Source organism: Chenopodium album, chromosome 17 (assembly GCF_948465745.1).
Source record: "Chenopodium album chromosome 17, dcCheAlbu1.1, whole genome shotgun sequence".
In the NCBI taxonomy this organism is placed as follows: Eukaryota; Viridiplantae; Streptophyta; class Magnoliopsida; order Caryophyllales; family Amaranthaceae; genus Chenopodium; species Chenopodium album.
Genome location: NC_137850.1, coordinates 1,267,613 through 1,288,142, shown reverse-complemented (window position 1 = coordinate 1,288,142; position 20,530 = coordinate 1,267,613). Strand labels below are relative to the sequence as shown.

At 36.0% G+C, this 20,530-nt stretch overlaps 1 protein-coding gene across 4 annotated transcripts; it reads right to left on the bottom strand.

Moving 5' to 3' along the window:
* Positions 1-20,209, bottom strand: LOC145589331 (ENHANCER OF AG-4 protein 2-like). Of its 4 annotated transcripts, XM_081645863.1 has the most exons (14): positions 19,735-20,209; positions 18,768-18,844; positions 12,164-14,020; positions 11,972-12,075; positions 11,592-11,866; positions 10,024-10,132; positions 9,655-9,767; positions 9,395-9,582; positions 7,017-7,650; positions 6,453-6,912; positions 5,250-5,345; positions 5,064-5,166; positions 4,154-4,335; positions 1-358 (listed from the first exon to the last, which is right to left on the bottom strand). In XM_081645863.1, exons 1-12 carry the CDS (start codon positions 19,843-19,845, stop codon positions 5,096-5,098), a joined length of 4,095 nt encoding a protein of 1,364 aa, XP_081501989.1. In that variant the 5' UTR covers positions 19,846-20,209; the 3' UTR covers positions 1-358; positions 4,154-4,335; positions 5,064-5,095. The 4 variants fall into 4 exon arrangements, with proteins under 4 accessions (XP_081501989.1, XP_081501986.1, XP_081501988.1 ...); XM_081645860.1 differs by having other exon boundaries at positions 11,592-12,075; XM_081645862.1 differs by having other exon boundaries at positions 5,250-5,342; positions 11,592-12,075.
* Between the last annotated feature and the right edge of the window lie 321 nt (positions 20,210-20,530).

The window sequence follows — 20,530 nt, the reverse complement described above, 5'->3', positions numbered from 1 at the left end:
TGACAAAAGATAAGATAATAATTGAGATGCAGCCAACAGATTATCCTTAAATACCAACAATGGGTGGTTAAATGAAAGTATTTACAAATTGAACCAAGGTATCTGTGCAGCATTGTTAGTCACAATATATACAGCAAGACTTGGTGCTAATGTATGAGTACTACCTTTATAGCTAACCTAATGTAGAACCCTTGCATAAGCGCTCATGTAAGTATCAATGATCTGTCATGACTGTCAAGCTTCAAAATAAGAGTTTACCTCCAAAGTAGTCACCATCAATCTCCCAGAATGTTTGGATCATGCTCCAGAGTGATGAAGAATCATAATTAAGAAACCAAAATTACAGTATCAGCAAAACCTGAATAAAGAGAGAAATAAAAAAGTTAAATAAAGAGCATAAATATACTACCCCAAGCAGGAGAACACATTTACATACTTCAGAAGTCAATTTCTACTTCACGCAGTCTTATCACAAAGTACAACCAGGAGCAACTATCCAGCATAAATTCTTATCTATGCCGCTATAGTCACTAAGTATCAGAGTTGCAACAAAATTAATGTATTTTTTAAACCAATGCATCTACTGTACCATCTGACCAAAATTCATGACCCCCCTACCCTTATTTATGATTCACTAACCCAATGGTACAAAACAGAAAGGCTAGGCAAAAGATCAATCAAAACATACAGTAATTTTGGTTACACATATATATCCTCTCTGTTAGTAAATAGCTGTAATTCTTCTTTCATAGTTAACAAGGCAAACCTTTGATTATTAAACATTCAATGTCAATGTTTAAAAAATATAAATTAGTTGTTATAAAGAAAATACAAATCAAGCTAATTCTATAAGATTCAACATGGTCATTTAATTCAACATACTACGTATTAGTAAAACAATGCAGTCAAAGTTTACAAGGCTTGACAATGAAAATATTTTAAAATTTAAGAATATATAGATAGAAATCTTAGTAATAACAGCAACAAAACACAAAATTCAATCAGACTAGACATTCACGAATCTTATACACAAGCAGTAAAAATAAAAACACTGCTATTTTTCATATCTTCTATCTAAGGGAATAAAAAATTACTTTATAAGGAAATCTGAGTAATTAGGAAATAAATGAGCCCAAGAAAGATATAGATCCTGATAAATCCAACTAGATTCAGAAATTCCAAATTGAGTCAAAAACTTAAAAAAAAATCCCTTTGATTTGTCCAAAAAGCAACTGAAAATAGCAGTTAATCAAAGCAGATCAACTATCCTAACCACGTTTCCTATTCAAACACAATAGTAGGGCAGCAAGCTGAATCACAAGCATGTATAATTGGTGCATACATCTCATACAAAAAAGGCATAGTCAATCAACCTTTATACGAAGTATTCAGAAAGACTTTCCTCAAAAAAAAAAAAAAAAATTAAAAAAAAAATAAAAATAAAAATAAAAAATCAGAAAGACTTTGAATTTTCAGACATTGTTCACACATGTTGAGTAATGTAAAGAGGTGCTATTCAAAACCAAAAAAAAATAAAATAAAATAAAATTGTAAAGCAGGTGCAAACTCCACAAACTTGTCACTTATGGGGAAAAAAAAAACTTACTATACTTTCAATTCCAATCTAAAAATTTCAATAGTCAGAAATGAATTGGAAAACAAAAAAAGGGACACAAATTCTGCAATTAATTAAACCTAAAATTTTACTATTTGTCAACAAGCACAAGACAATAGCATTTACAAAACAAGCAATCAACTACTCCAGCAAAGTCTAGCAACTATATATAGTACTAAGACCAGCAGAGCATGTGGCACAAGCTTACAGGTTCAAATGGTGGATACATTTTATGCATCAAGCACAGAAGTAACCTACAACGTATCTAATGTACTTTGAAACCAAGTCATCTTCTCAGCTAGGATGATGATGGTGAAGCCGCCTATAGACTAAGGCAAGAGTATATAGTGTTATCACCAGCAGAAAAAATACTTCCTCCATTTTTTTTCAATTGCACCATTTGGGTTGGGCATGGGATTTAAGAAACAGTGTAAAAGATGAAGTATGTCAAAAGTGTCCATGTGAAGAAAAAATGAGAGATAGAAAAGGTGGGGTAATAATGGTTGTTATCACATTTTGTGTGTGAACACAACCAAAAAGTGAAAAAAGCATACCATATAGAGAAATGGTACAATTAATATGAAACTTCCAAAAAAGGAAATTGGTGCATTTAAAAAAAAAAATGTATGAAGTATATATAAAGATTCACCTTGTAATTCATCTTCTCAATTATATCAAAGTATAAAAGAAAATCATACATCCATGGTTTTGCTAGACAATACAATAACTTCCTCCATGAATACCAATGAGAAATATCACATATAAAACAGAAGAGTAATATTCCTACATTTCCATGTAATACGGTCCATCACATATCATCACAAAGATCAGCTCCTCATATGTTAAATATTATCAACCTAAAGCAAGGTCCTCTAAACACAGTTCAATGGAACATAATCAAAACGACAAGTAGCATTCATGTACTTCACACATTCCTGCCAGCACAAATAGTAGTCTAATTCCCAAATCCATGGTTATACATAGCACGATATCAGTGTGTAAATTGAACACACAGAATTTAATATACTGCAAGATGGTTTTTGTTAGTAAACAGAGGTTGATAAAGATGCTTCCATCCCTAATAAATCAAAGAGCATGAAGGCCATTTCCTTTAACTCTTTTATAATACCAAATAAAAAGTGGCACATAGGTCTTCTGAGTCGTAACTTATTAACTTTTCCACAACCTCTCTCTTTCAACTTTGTATCAACTTTGTTAATAGGAAATTTTGTCTGGCTTATCATGAATGAGAATATCAGTCTGATGACCTGTACTTTATTTCATTGGTATATAGTAGCAAAGGAGGCTGAGTAGGTAGAAGCTAATGAAGAAAATGCTACTTCGGTCACCACTAGCTATGTTTACCATAACCCATCAGCAGCAGTCTTTCATCAGCTGAGGTTATTGTGAGCATGAGAAAGAGAGCAAGAGAAAAAGAGAGAAACAGGGGGCAGTACAAGCCAATGTTTAACCTTCTACATCTATCTAATATTAACCAGTCACCAGGTTGACAATACTGGTTTCATGAGTCATTTGTGCGTCAGAAACATATTTTATATTGGGCAGGTTAATGTTTTGGCCAAAAAGTAATCCAAGACCACTTACCGCGTTCAGGACTGATAAATACTTGGTTTGGTATCTTCATAACCAAAATGTTGATGAAGCAGAACAACATCCATCAAAATTTCAAACCCAAGCAATCAGATTCACAGTAGAGGGTAGGCCAAAGCGAAGATTATGTAAGATAGTTTTCCTAGGCATACCATAGCATTAACCACATGATGGAACTCCAAATAGAAATTGTAAAATATAGCCAGGCTAAAAGAATTACTGAAACAGCCAACACCTTCAGAAACCAAATTTAACGAGGAAACCAAATAATAGGATCTATCTATCCTGCAAGCTATCCTTATGTATGCCATCGGCACTAGTAGCTTAATTTGGAGTACTTTACTCACAAAATCTATTTACGAAGCACCCAAGATTTATTCCAAGCACAGACAGAATCTCTCAAAGGCAGAAAAGGGTCAGATTTCGATTCCCATGAATCTAGGATTGGGAGTAACTAGGGTTTACTGGTGTGCAGAAGTAAATATCTGCTTCTTATCCTGATTAAGAAAAAGGCTCCAGCAATCACCAATTTGTGCCTCTGTAGCATACAACTCCGCCAAAACTAAAATGAGTCTAATTATAAAATATATCAACACCCCAAATAAAGAACTCTTCAATCAGAATCCATGCACAAGAGAGAGCTTCTCTGTTTATTTGGTTTTTTTTTTTTCTTTTATAAACACTAGGGACAAATTAATAATTGATATCCTAATATGTATACCTTAATCTTATGAGCAATTATTCAATCAGCAGGCTAAACTCTTGCCGTTGCTAATAAAATATAAAAATAACCTTCAAACCCAGAAAGAAACAAGAACAATATTGTCTTCCTTGAAAAGTAGGTAGTTTCACAATATTAATATAAAGGTTTTAGTTTACAGAAGGTACTAAACACAATTGACAGCTGAGCAGCAAGCATCGGCTTACATTGGGATGCAAATGTCAGCAGGTGTTGATTTCTCAGGAAAAATAAACTCTATACTGTCTGTCAGGATATCAACAGTCTTTGTGACACAATTACAGGCACTTGTATCTCCCTGTGTGCCAAGTCAATGGGAAGACTTGTACGAAAAAAAATATCAAAGACCAATCTTTTCAGCCCCGAAGCACTGAAATAAGCAAATCAGAGACAAATAAGTATTGACATGGAAATTAGAAAGAGATGGAATAAATCAATTCTGATCAAAGCAGCATTCATTCTTATGTCACAATTCACAAATGTAAAGAAGAAACCTCTTAACGAAAGCAACTTACTAGGTTTCCATTTCAATAACACTAACAGATTTTGCTAATCAATACTAATAAAATAAACGAAGCAGTTAAAACTAAAGAAAATTAGCTGTAACCTTTTTCATTCCCTAGAAGAGAAGGAAAGTCTTTCTCGGCCCCTGAAAGTAATACTTCATATTGGAAGGAAAAAAACAGATACAAAAAGAGCAGAACATCAAGCTTGCTGAGATCTCATATAGCAAGTGTATTGATTAATACACATTTTCCAAGTATATATTTGGCAACTCTAAGTCACTTCAGCAATCCAATTTACCTTGGATCCCCTCAACCCATGTACTCTGGACTCTAGATCCTAGAGAAAAATATATAAAAAAATTTACAAAATCTTTAAGGATTCATGTCAAAATTTTGAAGCATTCCAACACATTCAAGAGTAGGAGCAACACAGAAAGTAGCCTCCACTTAAGCCATAAGAGGCTAAAATGCATAATATACAGCATATTTGCGGGTGATTTCCACGAGAAGGATAAGAGCATAGGAATTGTTCAACTACAAAAACATAAAGCAGACTGGATGTCTAGTCATCAATTAAAGTTATGAATCTCACTTGAATTCAACAGCTCAACTTCAATTAAACTTCTATACCGGCCTCCAACAATTAAGAGACGACATATCTGGTCTGGAAGGTAACATATGATTGATACCATGACCTGGAGACAAGTACACTATGTTAGTCAATCAAAAAATAAAAATATGATAACACATGTACACCAAAATATTTAAGAAATTAGACCTGATACTGAAGGACCTGCCATAGCTGGGTTAGGAGCCGAGACTTGATATCCCATGTTATCTGGCATCGCCCTTTCAGAAGGTCGAAAGTATGCTGCTATAATGATATCTATTAGAAACTCATTCAACACAAAAATAGGATCACACTATTCATGTGCAATCATCACCATGATAATAAAACTTGCAACAGTAAAGCAGGTCATCACACAATATGAAAAATGTTTCCAGACATAATACACTGCTAATGAACACCCTTGTTTGGTACAGACAGTCAATATATGAAACTCACATATTGGAAATGTAGAACATGAGACAAAGTCAGAAGATGACCATAGAAACACAATGGACACTTCTATATTTTAGAGAAATACCAAAATACTATGAGTTCAGATGTAATGTTCAGTGATAAATTCGCCACTAAAAAAAACATTTGTATTAAGTAAAGGTTATAAACTTATAATGGGCATCTACAGTCACGAAAGATGTAAAAAGCAGGGAGGTGAATGTCAAATATCGACAAAGAGGTTGTGGTCTCTAAATTCCCCATCTCTTTGCAGAAAAATATTGTTTAGCAAGCATTGAAGCATACAAAAAAATTAGTCTGTAACAAGGGTAGAAAAAGAAAGCAAGATTAGAGATACCACAACTACAAGTCTCAATACTATACAAACTACAGCACTATGAATCTGTCAAAAGATGCTTATAGGAATGCAATGACTTATAATGGTATAAATCCAGAGAGAGCTTAGTTTATAAATAAGTATTGGTTGAAAGCAATGGTTATTAAAGGTATCAGGAGGTACAAAGATAAGGAAACATGTTCTTCTAAAAGCTTCCTTGAGTTTCACCAACAAAATAAGTCTGAAAAAAAAAAGACAATCCCCAAACTAACAGAGAAAACATGATCTAATAAATACAACAGCTTCAAGTCTTAATAGAACATAATGACAAGCAGAGTGCTGCCAGCAATGCAAAAGACTAGGAACACTTCCATACACAAGGAATGCAACCAGAACATTTTAGTAACACCGCAGTTTTCAAAAACATATCATTTAAAATTGCTGCACATATTAATAATGTGTTTTTCCTTATATGAATGCTTGATTTAGCAAAGATTGATACAGGGGTAACACTTCAACAACCTCTCATAAATTATAAATTAATAGTCCCACCACAAAAGGCAAATGATGAAAACATTTAGTACCTTCCCCGGCAAAGTTTGTAACTGCTGGAACTCTCCCTCCATTCATCCATGAATTATGCTGGCTGTCTGTGTTGTATTCAGCAGACGCAGGCCTCCATTGTTCATCACCAAATCGTCTTAAACCTTCAGAATGAGAGGCTGATGTGTATGGATGAGAAGGAACTGGGGGAGGAGGATGGGGCCGGGGTTGGGGCATCTGCTGCTGAACAGTAGGCTTACTATATGCAAAATGGCCTGAAGGGGGTTGGGGTACAGTGACTGGTGGGAAAGCTCTCTGTCCATATGTCGCCTGAGAAGGCTGAAATTGCTGGCTTTGCTGATACTGCTGGTTGGACTGACCAGCTAGTGGTCCTGCATACACAGAATTGTATCCAGGTGTGTCAAGTGAACCAGATAGTCCAGCAGGAAAACAAGGTACTTGTTGAGGGGTGTTGCCAGCAATCAGAACAGGGTGGCCACCCTGCACCAAATTCAATTCAAATAAGTAAATGTATAAAAATAATGTGCAAGAAACCAAACCACAAGTCATCACCAACAGAATACAAGAACAGTGAAGAAACTTACAGTTGGCATACTGTATTCAGGAGGTAAAGGAGCATGTGCAGGACGAACTACAGATGGAGGCAGCAACAATACTTGAGTTGTGGAAGGCTGTGGGGGAAGCAGAGGTTGATGTTTACCGACATGTGGGGGCCCTGATGGCACCAAAGAAGGCGGAGGAGGCTGAGAGGGAAGCATTTGTGGTGGCGGTGGGGGTGGTGGAGAAGGCGATGAAGGTGGTAGTGGAGGAGGAGGTGAAGAAGGTAATGGGGGAAGGGGGGGAGGAGATTCAAGAGGTAATGGTGGAGAACCCTCCAATGATGGGGACTCAACAAACTCATTAGTGAAACACTCAAATTGAGCATCCAACTGCATCTCTTGCTTAACTTTCTTTGACGACTCACCGGGAGAACGTGCTCCATCCTTTAGGTGCCCAGAAACATCTTCCATCTCTAGCTCACCATCCACCTCCTCCAAGATGTGATGGCGCCTATCATTTGGAGTATTTTCAGTTTCAAGCCCTGCCGAATTATTTGAAGGTTGCAATGGAGACAAATCAAATTCTCTGAGAGAAAAACTTGGAACATCCTCCTCATCTTCGTCGTCATCAACAAACCCATGAGTAGATAAAAATCCAGGCAAATTGAAAGTAGCATTGCTGTGCACAGCCAAGAAATGTCATCTATCAGAGCGACTCGTACACAACAGAAAAAATGCACAGGATGTAGCACCTCAAATTTACTAGAGATTAACACAATTGAACACTGAGGTAAACCTTAATAAAGCCTTTTAATTTTGCAAATTCACTGGAAAAAAACATTGAAATACACGAGTTCCTACACCAATCCTAGCGGTATCCAGGGAAGCAGCAACACCACCGCAACACATATTTTCCAACTTCTACAGCAAGCCAGGATAGCACATTATTCAAAAAGGCATGTCTTAACATAAGCAACAGCCAACATCCACCCAATGCCTCCACCTTTATAATGCCTACTTTAGTATAAACAACATTATTGATGCTTTTAAAAAGATTTCAGCAGCTCAAGTATTGAAAACCACGAGGTATTAAGTCCCTCAAACCAAGGGGCAAGGTGAATTCGCCTCACTCACACAAGACGCATTGTCCTATTTCTTTATTTCTGTTTTCTATAATATTCTGTTAAGACGCATGACCTCTCAAATACAAGCAACACCCTTCATGACTTCATCCCCATATATTTAAAACACTACACAAAGGTTTAATAAATAAACACACATTAATACTTCCTCCGTTTGTTAACAATTGAAACCCACACTTTTTCACAATATTAAAGAAAAGTAGGGTTCACAAGGTTGGATATACTTTGAGATGAGGTGAGAGGTTGTTAGAAGTATAATTTAGTGGACCATGCACTTCAAATAAGGGAAATAATACAACTTTTCCTCAAAATAATTTTCCGATAATAGTGTGTTGCAAGTATTGTGACATTTCCATTTTAGGGAAGCTTCAGAGGAAGTAATCTTGAAAAAACATGTTTTTGGGAAAAACCAAAGAAAACAAGCAGAAACAGGCTAACAAGCTCATTGTGTGACAAATTAACCTCCCTCGATCTAAGTTATCATAGGTCTCCCTAGGCTTCCTTTATCCCCATTATCCCAATCGTCCACCCTCTTTAAAGGGTACTTCCTCCGGCAGAGCTTTTACATCTCTAAACCAACGTAGTTGATTTTCCCTTCTCCTCAACATTCAGAACTCCAGCTTAACACCAAATATGAAATACAGACTATCCCTCAGACTCCCACACATCCATTTCAACACATGCATCTTAGTATCACCATCTTCTAACAGTGCTTCACTAAATGTCCAAAAACATTTCCGATACTCATGAACTATATAACAATTCCTATCAAAATATTTTCACATAAAAATCTCTCTAACCTGAGAGGAACAGTAGTTGTTAATCATCATTTGAGCCACCCAAACTTACACTTTGTTTGGATTGAAAAAACAATAGAGAAAGGAAGGGAAGGGAAATGGAGGGATTGAGTATCCTTTCATTTGGTGGATAAGTAGATAACAAATGAGAAAGGAAGGGAACTGAAGAGGAGAGAAATAGAGGGATTGAATTGTAAGAAATTGATCTCTCCAACAATGAAGGGATTTGGAAGAAAAACTCATCATTCTTCCTTCCCCTTCACCTTCCTCCCCTTCTTTCCTTTCATTTTCTTTTTTCCCTGACATAAAAAAACGAGACCAAAAAGGATCCCAATGAATAGAAAGGCCATAACATATCTAACTAATTGGCATTTAAAGGACAACATAAACATAAGAAGAAAATAACACGTAAGCAAACATATGAACAAATAAATGAAAAAGGTGTCAAAAGAGTAAATGAGAAGGGTCAAGAGAGAAAACAAACCTTCCATATTCATCGACAAGCATTCCCTCCATTTCCCTAATAGGATCATCCACTGATCGTTCAGCTCTTGAAGGGCGTCTAAAAGAAAACCCACTACTCATGTCATCATTTGAACTACCAATGTCATCCACAAAGCGACGAAGTACTGAGTCCGGTAGAATTTTTCTCTCAAGCCACAAGCGCAAAACCTGAGTTGCGAAGAGATACATAAGGTTGCCTGCAAATGAAATCTGGCAGATAACAATGTAACTAATGTATACCTTCAGGCACTGTCTGCGATTTTCTTTAGCACTAGCCCCAGATGGAGCAGCTGCACCTAAAAGGCGGGGCAATGCTGCTTGGACAATAGGGATATACGAGGCGCCAGCTATGCCTGAGTCAAAAAAAAAAAAAAAAAAAAAAATCCAAACCTATATCATCTCAACCCAAAGCACTAAATTTTTTTCTAAAAATGACAATCAAGTTTAGGTTATAGGTCTCACATTCAAAAATCACAAATGTCAATTTACTACTAGCGTATAATAAACTAAAATACGCACTCATATCCCAACAATCCAACACTATACCATTTTAAGACACCTTTACTGCCATGCATGCTATCAGAAACATGACAGCTCAAAACTACTAACCTTTTTGACTATGTGAGCACTGAGTGATGGAGTCCACCAGAAAAAAGAGATCCACTCTCCTATGAAAGTTTGGCTCGTTTTCCAACTTATGAATGAGCAGTTCCACAACCTTAAACATTTAAAAAATTTGTCAGTCCCTGCAAGAAATTCAGAATAGATAACAGCACATAATAAAAATAATTTATCAGGAGAATTCATATAGATAACAGCACATAATAGAAATAATTTGTCTGGAGAATTCATACGTGTAGGTGTGTGTACGTGCGTGCATCTGTGTGTGTACATGCGTGCGTGTGTGTGTGTGAGGCTTTTATAAGAATACCTCCTTCGGGTGAGAGCAAATATCATAATTGTATGATAATAGATCATAAATTAGGTGAGATGCGTAATAAGATTCTTGAAACTCAAAGCTCCTCTCTTTTTCTCTACCCTTGAAAGTCATAGATTCTCTATCTGTAATGAATTTGAAACACAAACTTCCTCTCCCCTCCCCTCTCCCCTTTGCTTTTTCCATCAAATCTTGAAAATTGAAACCCCCCCCCCCCCCCCTCAAGAACTTCAATCCTTGAACTGTGAATTGTTAAAATTTTTGATTCGATCTAAATTCATCGAAAATAAAAATTATGAAATCCTTTGAACCCCACCTCACCATACCAATCGTCTTCGTCCTCCGATCTCTTTCTCTCTACTCCTAAGTCCTCACCTTTGTTTCACTTGCATTTCCCCTCCACCCTTTATTTATCTCTTCCAAAATCAATTAGCCTTTTCTGACGGCTAGAATCTCACAAAATGAAAGCTAACTTGTGTCTCGAGGTTTATCAGCTCCATCACTGGTCAATGAAGCTTCCTACAAGTTTAGCGTGAGAAGCTCCATCACTGGTCAATGAAGAGGAAAAAGGTAAGGTAAGGTGGGGCCGTGGGGGTTGCTGATGAGTATACGATAATAGCGGTGGCTGGGGAGTATACTACAGTGGGGCTGGTGGTAGCTGGTCAAATTTATAGGTTCCCAAGCAGATTGAGTAGGATAGGTCAGTGAGTAAAGATAGAAAAGGGTTTTTTTTGTCAAAAAACTTTTCTCTCACCTTACCTTAATATGTGTGCCAAAAAAAAAAAAAAAAAACCTTGTCAACCAATTTAAAACAGAGGAACTGAGGAAGTATAGTTGTTCAATACTTGACTGAGAATGATTGTAATACATAAATTATGCACAACACTTCTCTAGATAGTTCAAAAGTTCACAATATTTTCATCATTGGAAGGAGCTCAAATCAAATCTTTATAAATAAGATCAATTATCATAAATTTATTTAATAAGGAGATTTTCAAGACAAATACGATATGTCACATTACTCACATGTGATACATGTCAGCTTCTTTATTTTATCTACCCGATCAAGCATTCATGCATCTCACAGGTTTAAAGCAAGTTAAAGAAAAGTAACAAGAGAGTACGGAAATTAGATAGCCAGCAAGCTCCTGTTCAATCGACTGCATGTGGTTCTACATTTTCATATTTTTATAGTTGATTACTTAAGTGCAGGTGTGAATAAGAGAGCAATATAACCAACCTCATTTGCAATTCCGTACTTAGCACAATCAATAGCAAGACGAGTAGCACGTCCAATACTTTCTTTCGTCCTCGACAATGTCTCTATCATTCCTTCAAAAGCATCCCGAGCAACCGCTGCTTCTGTGCCACCACTCAAAATACTTCCAGCTGTTAGGTGTGCTGAGCCAGGTCCTTTTTCTTGTTCCTCAGAGCTCAATTGATTATGGGATGCCGGCTGACGAATAGGATCAGGAGGGGAAGCCAAAGTTCCATGGCCTTCATGAGTATCAAGCTCTGTAACATCACCCAAACTAGATGAAAAATTATGGCCTTTAGAAGATGGGCTTGGAGTTTTTCCATGGAGATTAGCAGAAGGTGGCGCTGCAGAATTTCCATTACCCTGAGGTACATTGTGTATATGAGCTTGTCGCCTTTTAGCCTGAGCTGCAGCGATTAAATGTTTCATGGATAGTGCAGAGTCTATGGCCTTCGCATCTTCCATCCTGTAATTACCAAAAGGGAACAATGGATCAGCAGAACAAGAGAACATAACCAATAAAAAAAATATCAGCAAGTCTGAGGGGCACAAACCTGTCATCAACCAGCATAGGATCATGTTCTTTCTGGTTATCAAAAGAAATCGGTCCATTCAACCTTGTAGACACTTTAGGTATACTTTTAGCCCTCTCCACAGACAAAGGCTGCCTAATCTTATGCGAAGACACGTGACTCTGAGAAGTTGGCAAGCCAGAAACAGATTTTAAATCTTTGCCAGGCATATTTTGAGCCTTATTATGAGAATTCAAATTAGTCCCCTTGATGGATGATCTAGTAGACTTTTGTTGGTCAGCCAACTTCTTAGCCGCAGTTGCTACCAAAGGAGACGTTGTGGGGGAACCCAAATCTTTCTTAGCATCCTTAACCAGCAACTTGTCTAATTCTTCCTTTTCAGGGCTTTGAGATATTAGGGCTTTTGTAGAACTGTCTACCTTCAGCTGCAGAGTGGAAGGTACAGAAGATGCTCCAGCTAACTTAACAGCACCTCCATCTTTACTTAAAACCTTCAGGTTTTCTCTAGCACAACCGGAAGACTTGTGATTCTCATCAAATTTCTTAATAGTATCTGAAATTTTTGCAGATGAACCAGCTTTGGAGGCAGACAAAGACCTTCCATGAACTGGAGTTTTAGGATCGGCATCGTCATCATCGTCGTCATTGTACAAACAAACAGCTCTTCTTTTCTTCGGAATATCGCTCTTCAGAGATTTGAGGCCAAAACCTTTTTTATCTTCAGATGAATTGTTTACATTAGACGTGAACTCTAATGCTCTGCGATGACGCTTTGCTACAGGTGGTACAGCTTCCTCATCATAAATTTCGGGTTCCGGATCACTTTTTTCACTTTTGATTACTGACCCCTTTGCAACATCACTTATTGTGTGTACATGCTTAGCCTTCTTAATTGACTGTGGCTGGACAATTTGCCGATTTTTACGTCTTGAATACTCCATATCTCCATGATCCTTAGCATGAGAGGTTGTATCCTTTGGTGAACTTGTTCCAAAGTCCAAATGCTTCTGGTCGTTAACCAAGCTTTGCGAGGCCTTCCCCTGAGGACTAGACTCCATTTTATTTACACCAGCAGACAACCGCTTTGCATGTCCTCCAGCTGGAAGTTTACCGGGTATCTTATCTTTTACAAACACACCAGATTTAGCAGCTTCAGTGTGTCGAACTACACCCTCAATTTTCCTCTTAGCCCCAACAACCAAATCCCGTGACTTGTGTCCATTTGCTGACTTATTGTTCCCACCAGACGAAAGCTTAAGATGATCTGAAGCTCCGAATGACATTGGAGTATATTTTTTACCATCCTCATGATAACTGGTAGCCCTTTTTAATTCGGAATGACCGCTGTATGGGCTAGAACTTGAGGCCCTTGATGATTCAATTCTGTCATGATGAGCAGCTGTATCTGCTATATTCGCCCCTAAAACTGTTTCTTCCTTTACTGAGGAAGGGACAAGTGAGCAAGGAACTGATGCATCAGTACGAAATTCCCTACCTGTTGCTATAACTTTCTCAGTCATATCATGACAATCATCAGATTTCTTAAATTCTTCAGCAGCAACAGCCTGTTCCAATAAATCTTCCACTTTATAACTTCCTCCCATCCCAGAGGTGTGATCTAATGCAGAATCACTGGCATATGATTCGTCAGATTTAGGTTTTCTGCTCAACTCAGCACCAGAACCATTGACATTTCCTTCATCATAAGAAGCATCATGATTGTCACCCAGACCACTTAAATTACTTGTTTCAAATGCTTCACATATTTCCTTTACAGCTTGAACGAAGTATTTTACAGTTTTCCCTTTGCACCTAGCCAGTAATCTACACTTTGACTCACTTGTAAATGCTTGCACATCAGGTGGAGCAACAAAAGCTCTAAAACGAAGAACAAAAATAAACAAACTATTTAGAAGTATGAACTGTTCAATTTACAGTGTAAAAATAGAGCACCCTACACCCTCAGTAAGAAAAATAAATGCAACAGAGCACATTTGCGCATATATGTCATCTTTAATGACTATAAACATTTAACAAAATAAACTATAATAAAATCATCTACAATTTAAGGGGGACAGCTTATATGATAAGCCATGAGAAAAAAAAATAAAGAAAAAAAGAACAAAAAATAAATTAGGGGGGGGGGGGGGGGGGGGGGGGGGGGGAGAACAAAACAAAACAAAAATTGAGGTAATTTACTTCAATCAATGTGAAAACTCTATTAAAGAAAATTGTACACTCAATCGCAAATCTAAGGATACCCAAAAAAAGCCACATACCGACCTATGTCATTTAAACTAGAACATCTCTTCATGATATATAGTCACATGTTCTTAGCAATGCTGCAATGAGCAGAACATCACACTGTAAGGCAGACTTCAACAAGAAATCCCAATGATTCAATTACAGAAGATAACTACAGAATAAAGAAGAGCAATATAAAGAGAAACATGTAACAAAAAGTCGTCATCCCACTTCATAAAATCACTTCCATTCGGCCAAACCTCATTCCATAATATGTAATATCAAAACCATATCAAGCCATAAGATATACATTGTAATATTATAATTTCAGCTTCCAAGTATGATCTAAAAACAAATCAAACCATTAAATTACACTGTAGAAGGAGAATTTTCTGCTACATTAATTCACGCTGCAAAGGTCAAAGGGTTTTTTTTTTTTTTTTTTTTTTAATGAGGATACAGAGACACAGAGTTAACTCCAGAGTTAACCGAAATGAATCCAAATAAAAACAGAGGGGGGAATACCCCAATAAGGTAACCATATACAGAAAAGAATAGACAATTTTAAATGCATATATTCAAACAAGAAATCACTAGGCATTAATGAAGCCGAAATCTGCTCTTTTTTATTTATATATCTAGAGAATCAAATCGCACAATTAACAGATCACAAAATACATGTACAAAGCAGGCAAGTGAGGCAACAAACTACTTATTCTCAATAAAAACCATTCCATGTCAATACCCACAACTCGATTGAGACTTGTTTCATTATACAAAACAGCATACTTGAAAAACAGAAAGTTACAAGAGCATGAATCCATTAGAGGATATCACATTAGGCAACATGTGACATGTCTGCAATTAATAGTCTCAGTATGGATAGAATCAAAATGAATATTCAAGTCTCAAAATTTCTGCTGATATGACAGATCTTACATTTAATTCCATTTTGTTATTTTTAAATGGAAAATTTGTTTAAAAACCTTTTAAAACAACTTTTTTGTCCAGAAAAACCTTTTAAAAATATCTTGGCAATATGAAACCTGTTTGTAAATTTTTTTTTTGTTGAAGACAACCAGACCTCATTTTCCGGCATTGACCGACCATTTTCCGACGTTGACCCCTCATGTGCATGTCATGTGCTCTTTTATTAACTATTCCCACCCTTTTTCTTCTACCCTCTAATTCCCTCCTTAACCCCTCTAATTTAAACCCTTCTCTCTCTCTCTCTCTCTCTCTCTCTCTCTCTCTCTCTCTCTCTCTCTCAACTCAAATTGAAGAAGATAGCTGCTTTTGTTGCAATTAAAGGCTTTCCCAGTTAATTTTGACCAAGGTAATTGCTCTAGTTATTCTTAATTTATCACTCTTTAATGTTTACGAAAGGTTTCAAAAAATTAGGTTTGTTGCCCCTTTTTAAAAAATTTGCGCTAATTACAAAGGAAACTATGGTTTGGGGCAATAATTAATGACTTATATGAATGTTCATTGTCTTACATGGACTTTAATTCGGACATAGCAATATCTTAACAAGTACAACACAATGAAATTGAGTTCAAGCAGTAATTCACAACATTCTCTTAATAAATACACCAAAAGAAACCTAATCAATTGTTTTAAAGCAACAGATAGTTGCTGTCCAAGTTCGCAAAGAGAGAGGGGAAGAGAAAGAAAGAAGGGTTTAAATTAGAGGGGTTAATTAAGGAGGGAATTAGAGGGGATTAGAAAAAGGGGTGATGAGAATAGTAAAATAAAGGGCACATGACATGCACATGATGGGTCAACGCCGGAAAATGGCGAGTCAACGTCGGAAAGTGAGGCTTGGTTGTCTTCAACAAAATAGATTTACAAACAGGTTTCATATTGCCAAAAAAAATTTAAAAAGGTTTTTCTAGACAAAATAGTTGTTTTAAAAGGTTTTTTTCTAACAAATCTTCCTTTTTAAATTTTAAAATTCTGTAAATCTAATTTTCCACATGGTAATGGTGAGCACAATTGATTATTTACCTACTTGAAAAATTTTCCGCCTGGTTAAGTAAAGCAATCTGGTATTAATCATCCCTGAACTATACTTCAAGAGTTTAAAGACAGTAAAAAAAAAAAAAAGAAAAAAAAAAAAGATACATGCCTTGCCATAAATGCTTAACAAGCAAGAGAAAAAGTAAAAAAAAAATGCGGAAAAATCAGGATCAGGATATTCTCTAACAATATCATCAAAAAAAAATTGGACATTTCATTCTAATAAATAATTTGCACCAAGGGTCACCCAATAGGCCAACAGTCACTAGATTCCAAACCCTCACTCAATTTCTCCAAAATCAAAATAAATAAACAGGTCTCAAACTTTTTGTTGATCTACCGAATACGTCTACATTTTTATTTTATTTTTGTAAATTATAGTTTTCAAAGTTCCGTAAATCTAATTTTCCACATGGTATCGGTGAGCACAATTGGACATTCACCCATGAAAAGTCTTATGTCATCCCTAGTTAACTTCCAAATACTAAAGTGGCACGGGGACAAAGAAAAATGAGAACAATGAAAAAATTGATAGATGATAGCATAATTTTTTGAAATTGAAAGAAAGAGAAGGTTGTGAAGTACTGATGTGACGGAGGGAGAGTAACTTTGATTTTTGAAAAAAAGGAGTGTTATAGGAACATTCACAAAAAAAAAAAAAAAAAAAAAAAAAAAAAAAAAGGGACGGAAACTTGCATTTCACCCTCAATTAATAAATGTGTAAAAGACTGTCAAAAATCCACATCATTATAGTAAGCATTGGACCTTCCTGAATCCTACCAATCACAAGCAATTGCTCCAGGCAACTAAATAATAAGTTCCACCTTAAAAAATAAAAAGCCACCAATCTACATTCTACATGCACACATCATTATCTCATCCTCATATATAGCAGAAGTTACAAAAGACGTCTATATAGCCATATATAGCAGACACTGCCATTTAATTGCCAATGAATCTTTATCAAAAGTGGATCATAAAAACGCCCATAAAAAGTCCACAAATTTATTAACCAACCACCATTCAACCAATACAAAGTTTTACCCATTCTTTCTGTTTCGGTGCTAAAGAAGTGTATAACCATTTTCATTTTATATGCTTATCTCAAAAGTGTCTTCAACTATATACTAATAAAGTGGGCAGCAACCTTTAAGAGGATTGGGGTTCCAAACCTTGCTCTAGTTCATTTACGTAACTTCAACTTACGAAGCCAAGTAGTTTCTTATATCCTAAAAGATAAGAGAAGAATTAACTCCACCCAGCCTTGGAAGGCTAGATGGGTCCAGGAAGAAGAGGCGTCGGAATACCCTTAAGAGTTTCTTATTCTAAAAGAGATCGTAAGAAGACTGAAATCTCTACCATCTTAAACTTTGACTCGGACATATTTTACCAAAACTTCACATTTAATAATTCTCTAATATGATGTACAATTCTCCAAATCGCACATACTCTATACCACTTGTCTATATCTATATACTTCCCCGTTTTTCTATTACTGCACCATGGGAGGATTTAAGAATCCTAGTGCAAATCTTCAACCTTAATATCTTTAGTTACATAAGAGTAAAAATTATAAAAAGTTAGTATTATAAAGGTATATATTGGGATAAATTTAACAAGATCCCATATGATTATATCTTTCTTTATGTATAAATCACAATATATGGTTAAAAGGGATCGTGTCAATAGTGTTAAACTGTTAAATTAGCAAATGGTACAATATTTCTAGAACGGAGGAAGTATATACATATTCCGCAATACCTCGTTTTCATTTTCTCCCCAATGATCTTATTTGAAAATTCATGTCCCAATTCTTGTACATTTGTGTAATCTAAATCAATTAGATCAGAGGCTTCACAGCCCTTACCCTGCTGGTAATCTTTAATAAAATTTTGAAGCAAAGCGGAGTTCTCTACAGTAGTAAATCCCACAAAAACACCCAAAAAAATCACCCATATCCCCCTCCCTAAGGAGAAAATATTATGTTGTCAATATCAGATTATCTCATATGATAACTTTATGCAAAATGTCCAAAATATAGCCTAGCCAACCAATCAATACAAACATTTTCAGAAATAATCAAACCACACATTTCTAATCACTTCGCATGTTCTTCAAAGCTATCCAAAATTTTTAAACTACAGAACAAAAAGAATAATTATATTGTGGATATGATCATCACCTTGAAATAAAAGTAATTTAATCAAAATATCAAAGTGATTTTCATAAACATATACCTAAACTAGTCTCTAAAAATGTATATCCTGTAGAAACAAATAGAAGGGGAAAAGCATTAACAGAAACATGTGGTAATTAACCTACTTGTCACACATAACCATAGCTAACTGACAACACGACTTACATTTCTTGGGTTCCGAAGAACTGCACGAAATACTTTTTTGGGTCAGGGGCTCGCTCCCAGTCTTCAGGCCTACTAACCTGAAAAGTCAGGCAGTAAAGAATAGTTGAAATGCACAAACTCTAAGAGATGTAAGTTTTGGGGTAGCCAACAATTCCATGCTGTATGAAAAAACAAATCACCACAATCCAAAATAAGCACATAACAAATAATAGAACACCACGGAAGAACTAGAAGTATATGTTCACAAACTCGGGTCAAATTTAATAAGTTCAAAATTCAGGTCAAATCAGGTCACGGAAGAATTTGATAAATTCGGTAATGTACATAACGAAGAGCAAATCAGCACAACCAAATTTGCCCCTCATATAGCAAATCCAAAAGCAAAATTAGAGCAATTAATACAATATGAGAATAATTTCACATACGGGTGATAGTACTTGATATAACCGAGCTTGCATGAAAAATCTACAAAAACATCCTACTCACCTTCACAACCACGACAGAAATTCCGCTAACTCCTCAATGTAAATTAAGTTTTTAAAAAGCTCGCAACCTAAATTCTTCCGAATCACACATGTCCATAAAAGACACAACCAACACTGATCCTGCTGTAATTAATACACTATCCAAAAATTCAAAACTACACAAAATCACCAACACGGGACGTGTAATTAACTAAAATTACGCGGCTTTTGACAAATATAACAGTAATCTTCCCGCGTTTTCATCGCCCCTAGTATTCCAATTTCGAATCAATAATGAGTAGCAATATATATATAACTCCCATGAAAATGTAGCGCAAGAAGATCACCCCACAAAGCAACAAACAAACCAATTATACACAGTTCTAAGCACACATTGATATTGATTTTGAGTGAAATAAAATCTCGATCACATACAAAACAAGAACAAATAAATAGTATAAAGAATAAAAAAATATCAAATTTAACAACAAAATCAAACGAACCTTTGCAGGCCAAGCAGGGAAACCCTTGACCTTAGCAAGAACAAGATCGCCGAGTCGCAACTCGTCAGCAGTCTTCGTTTTATTGGCTCCTTTTTTACGCGCAGGAGCCATGGCGATTACATCAAATTACTCAAAACCCTAATTTCAAATGCCAACCAACCGAAAAGGGCGAAAATTTTCCAATGATTTCAATTACCAATCAAAAACCCTAGGGAAAAAATTCTACAAAATTGTAAAATATAGCTCAAAAATTAGGGATTGGAGAAACGAATTATGCCCCGAATTTTAAACCTAATGAGAGAAATTAGGGCATCGGAGGAGAGAGAAAATCGCAGGTGATTGCATTTGGATTTGGGGAGCTTCAGAGCAATACAAGAGAAATTGAGGCGGTGAGAGGGAAGAGAAAGAGAGAGAGTAAAGAGAGGTTCTTTTTGGGTGTGTTCGTTTAATTTAATGGAGAACTTGGGAAATTAAGGTAATTGTTTTATTCTACTCTTGAAATTATTGTGTTTTTCTTTGTATTTCAATGAGAGGAAGGAGGGTACAAGAGGGTTGCGGCTATGGGCGATGGTGTAGACATAATTTAATCTCGAGTCGTATAATTATACAGGTATTACTTTAGATAGGTGATAGTTTAATCGATTAACAGTGTTTGTCGAACTACCTTGATAAATGAATATAAGTAGTATTAGTTTTATTGATTGTTATGCAGTTTTGCAGGATTTTGTTGAAGTTTGACACAGAGAGGAGGGAGGTGATGTGATTCACGATTTTCTACCGAAAAATTTCGGTTGGA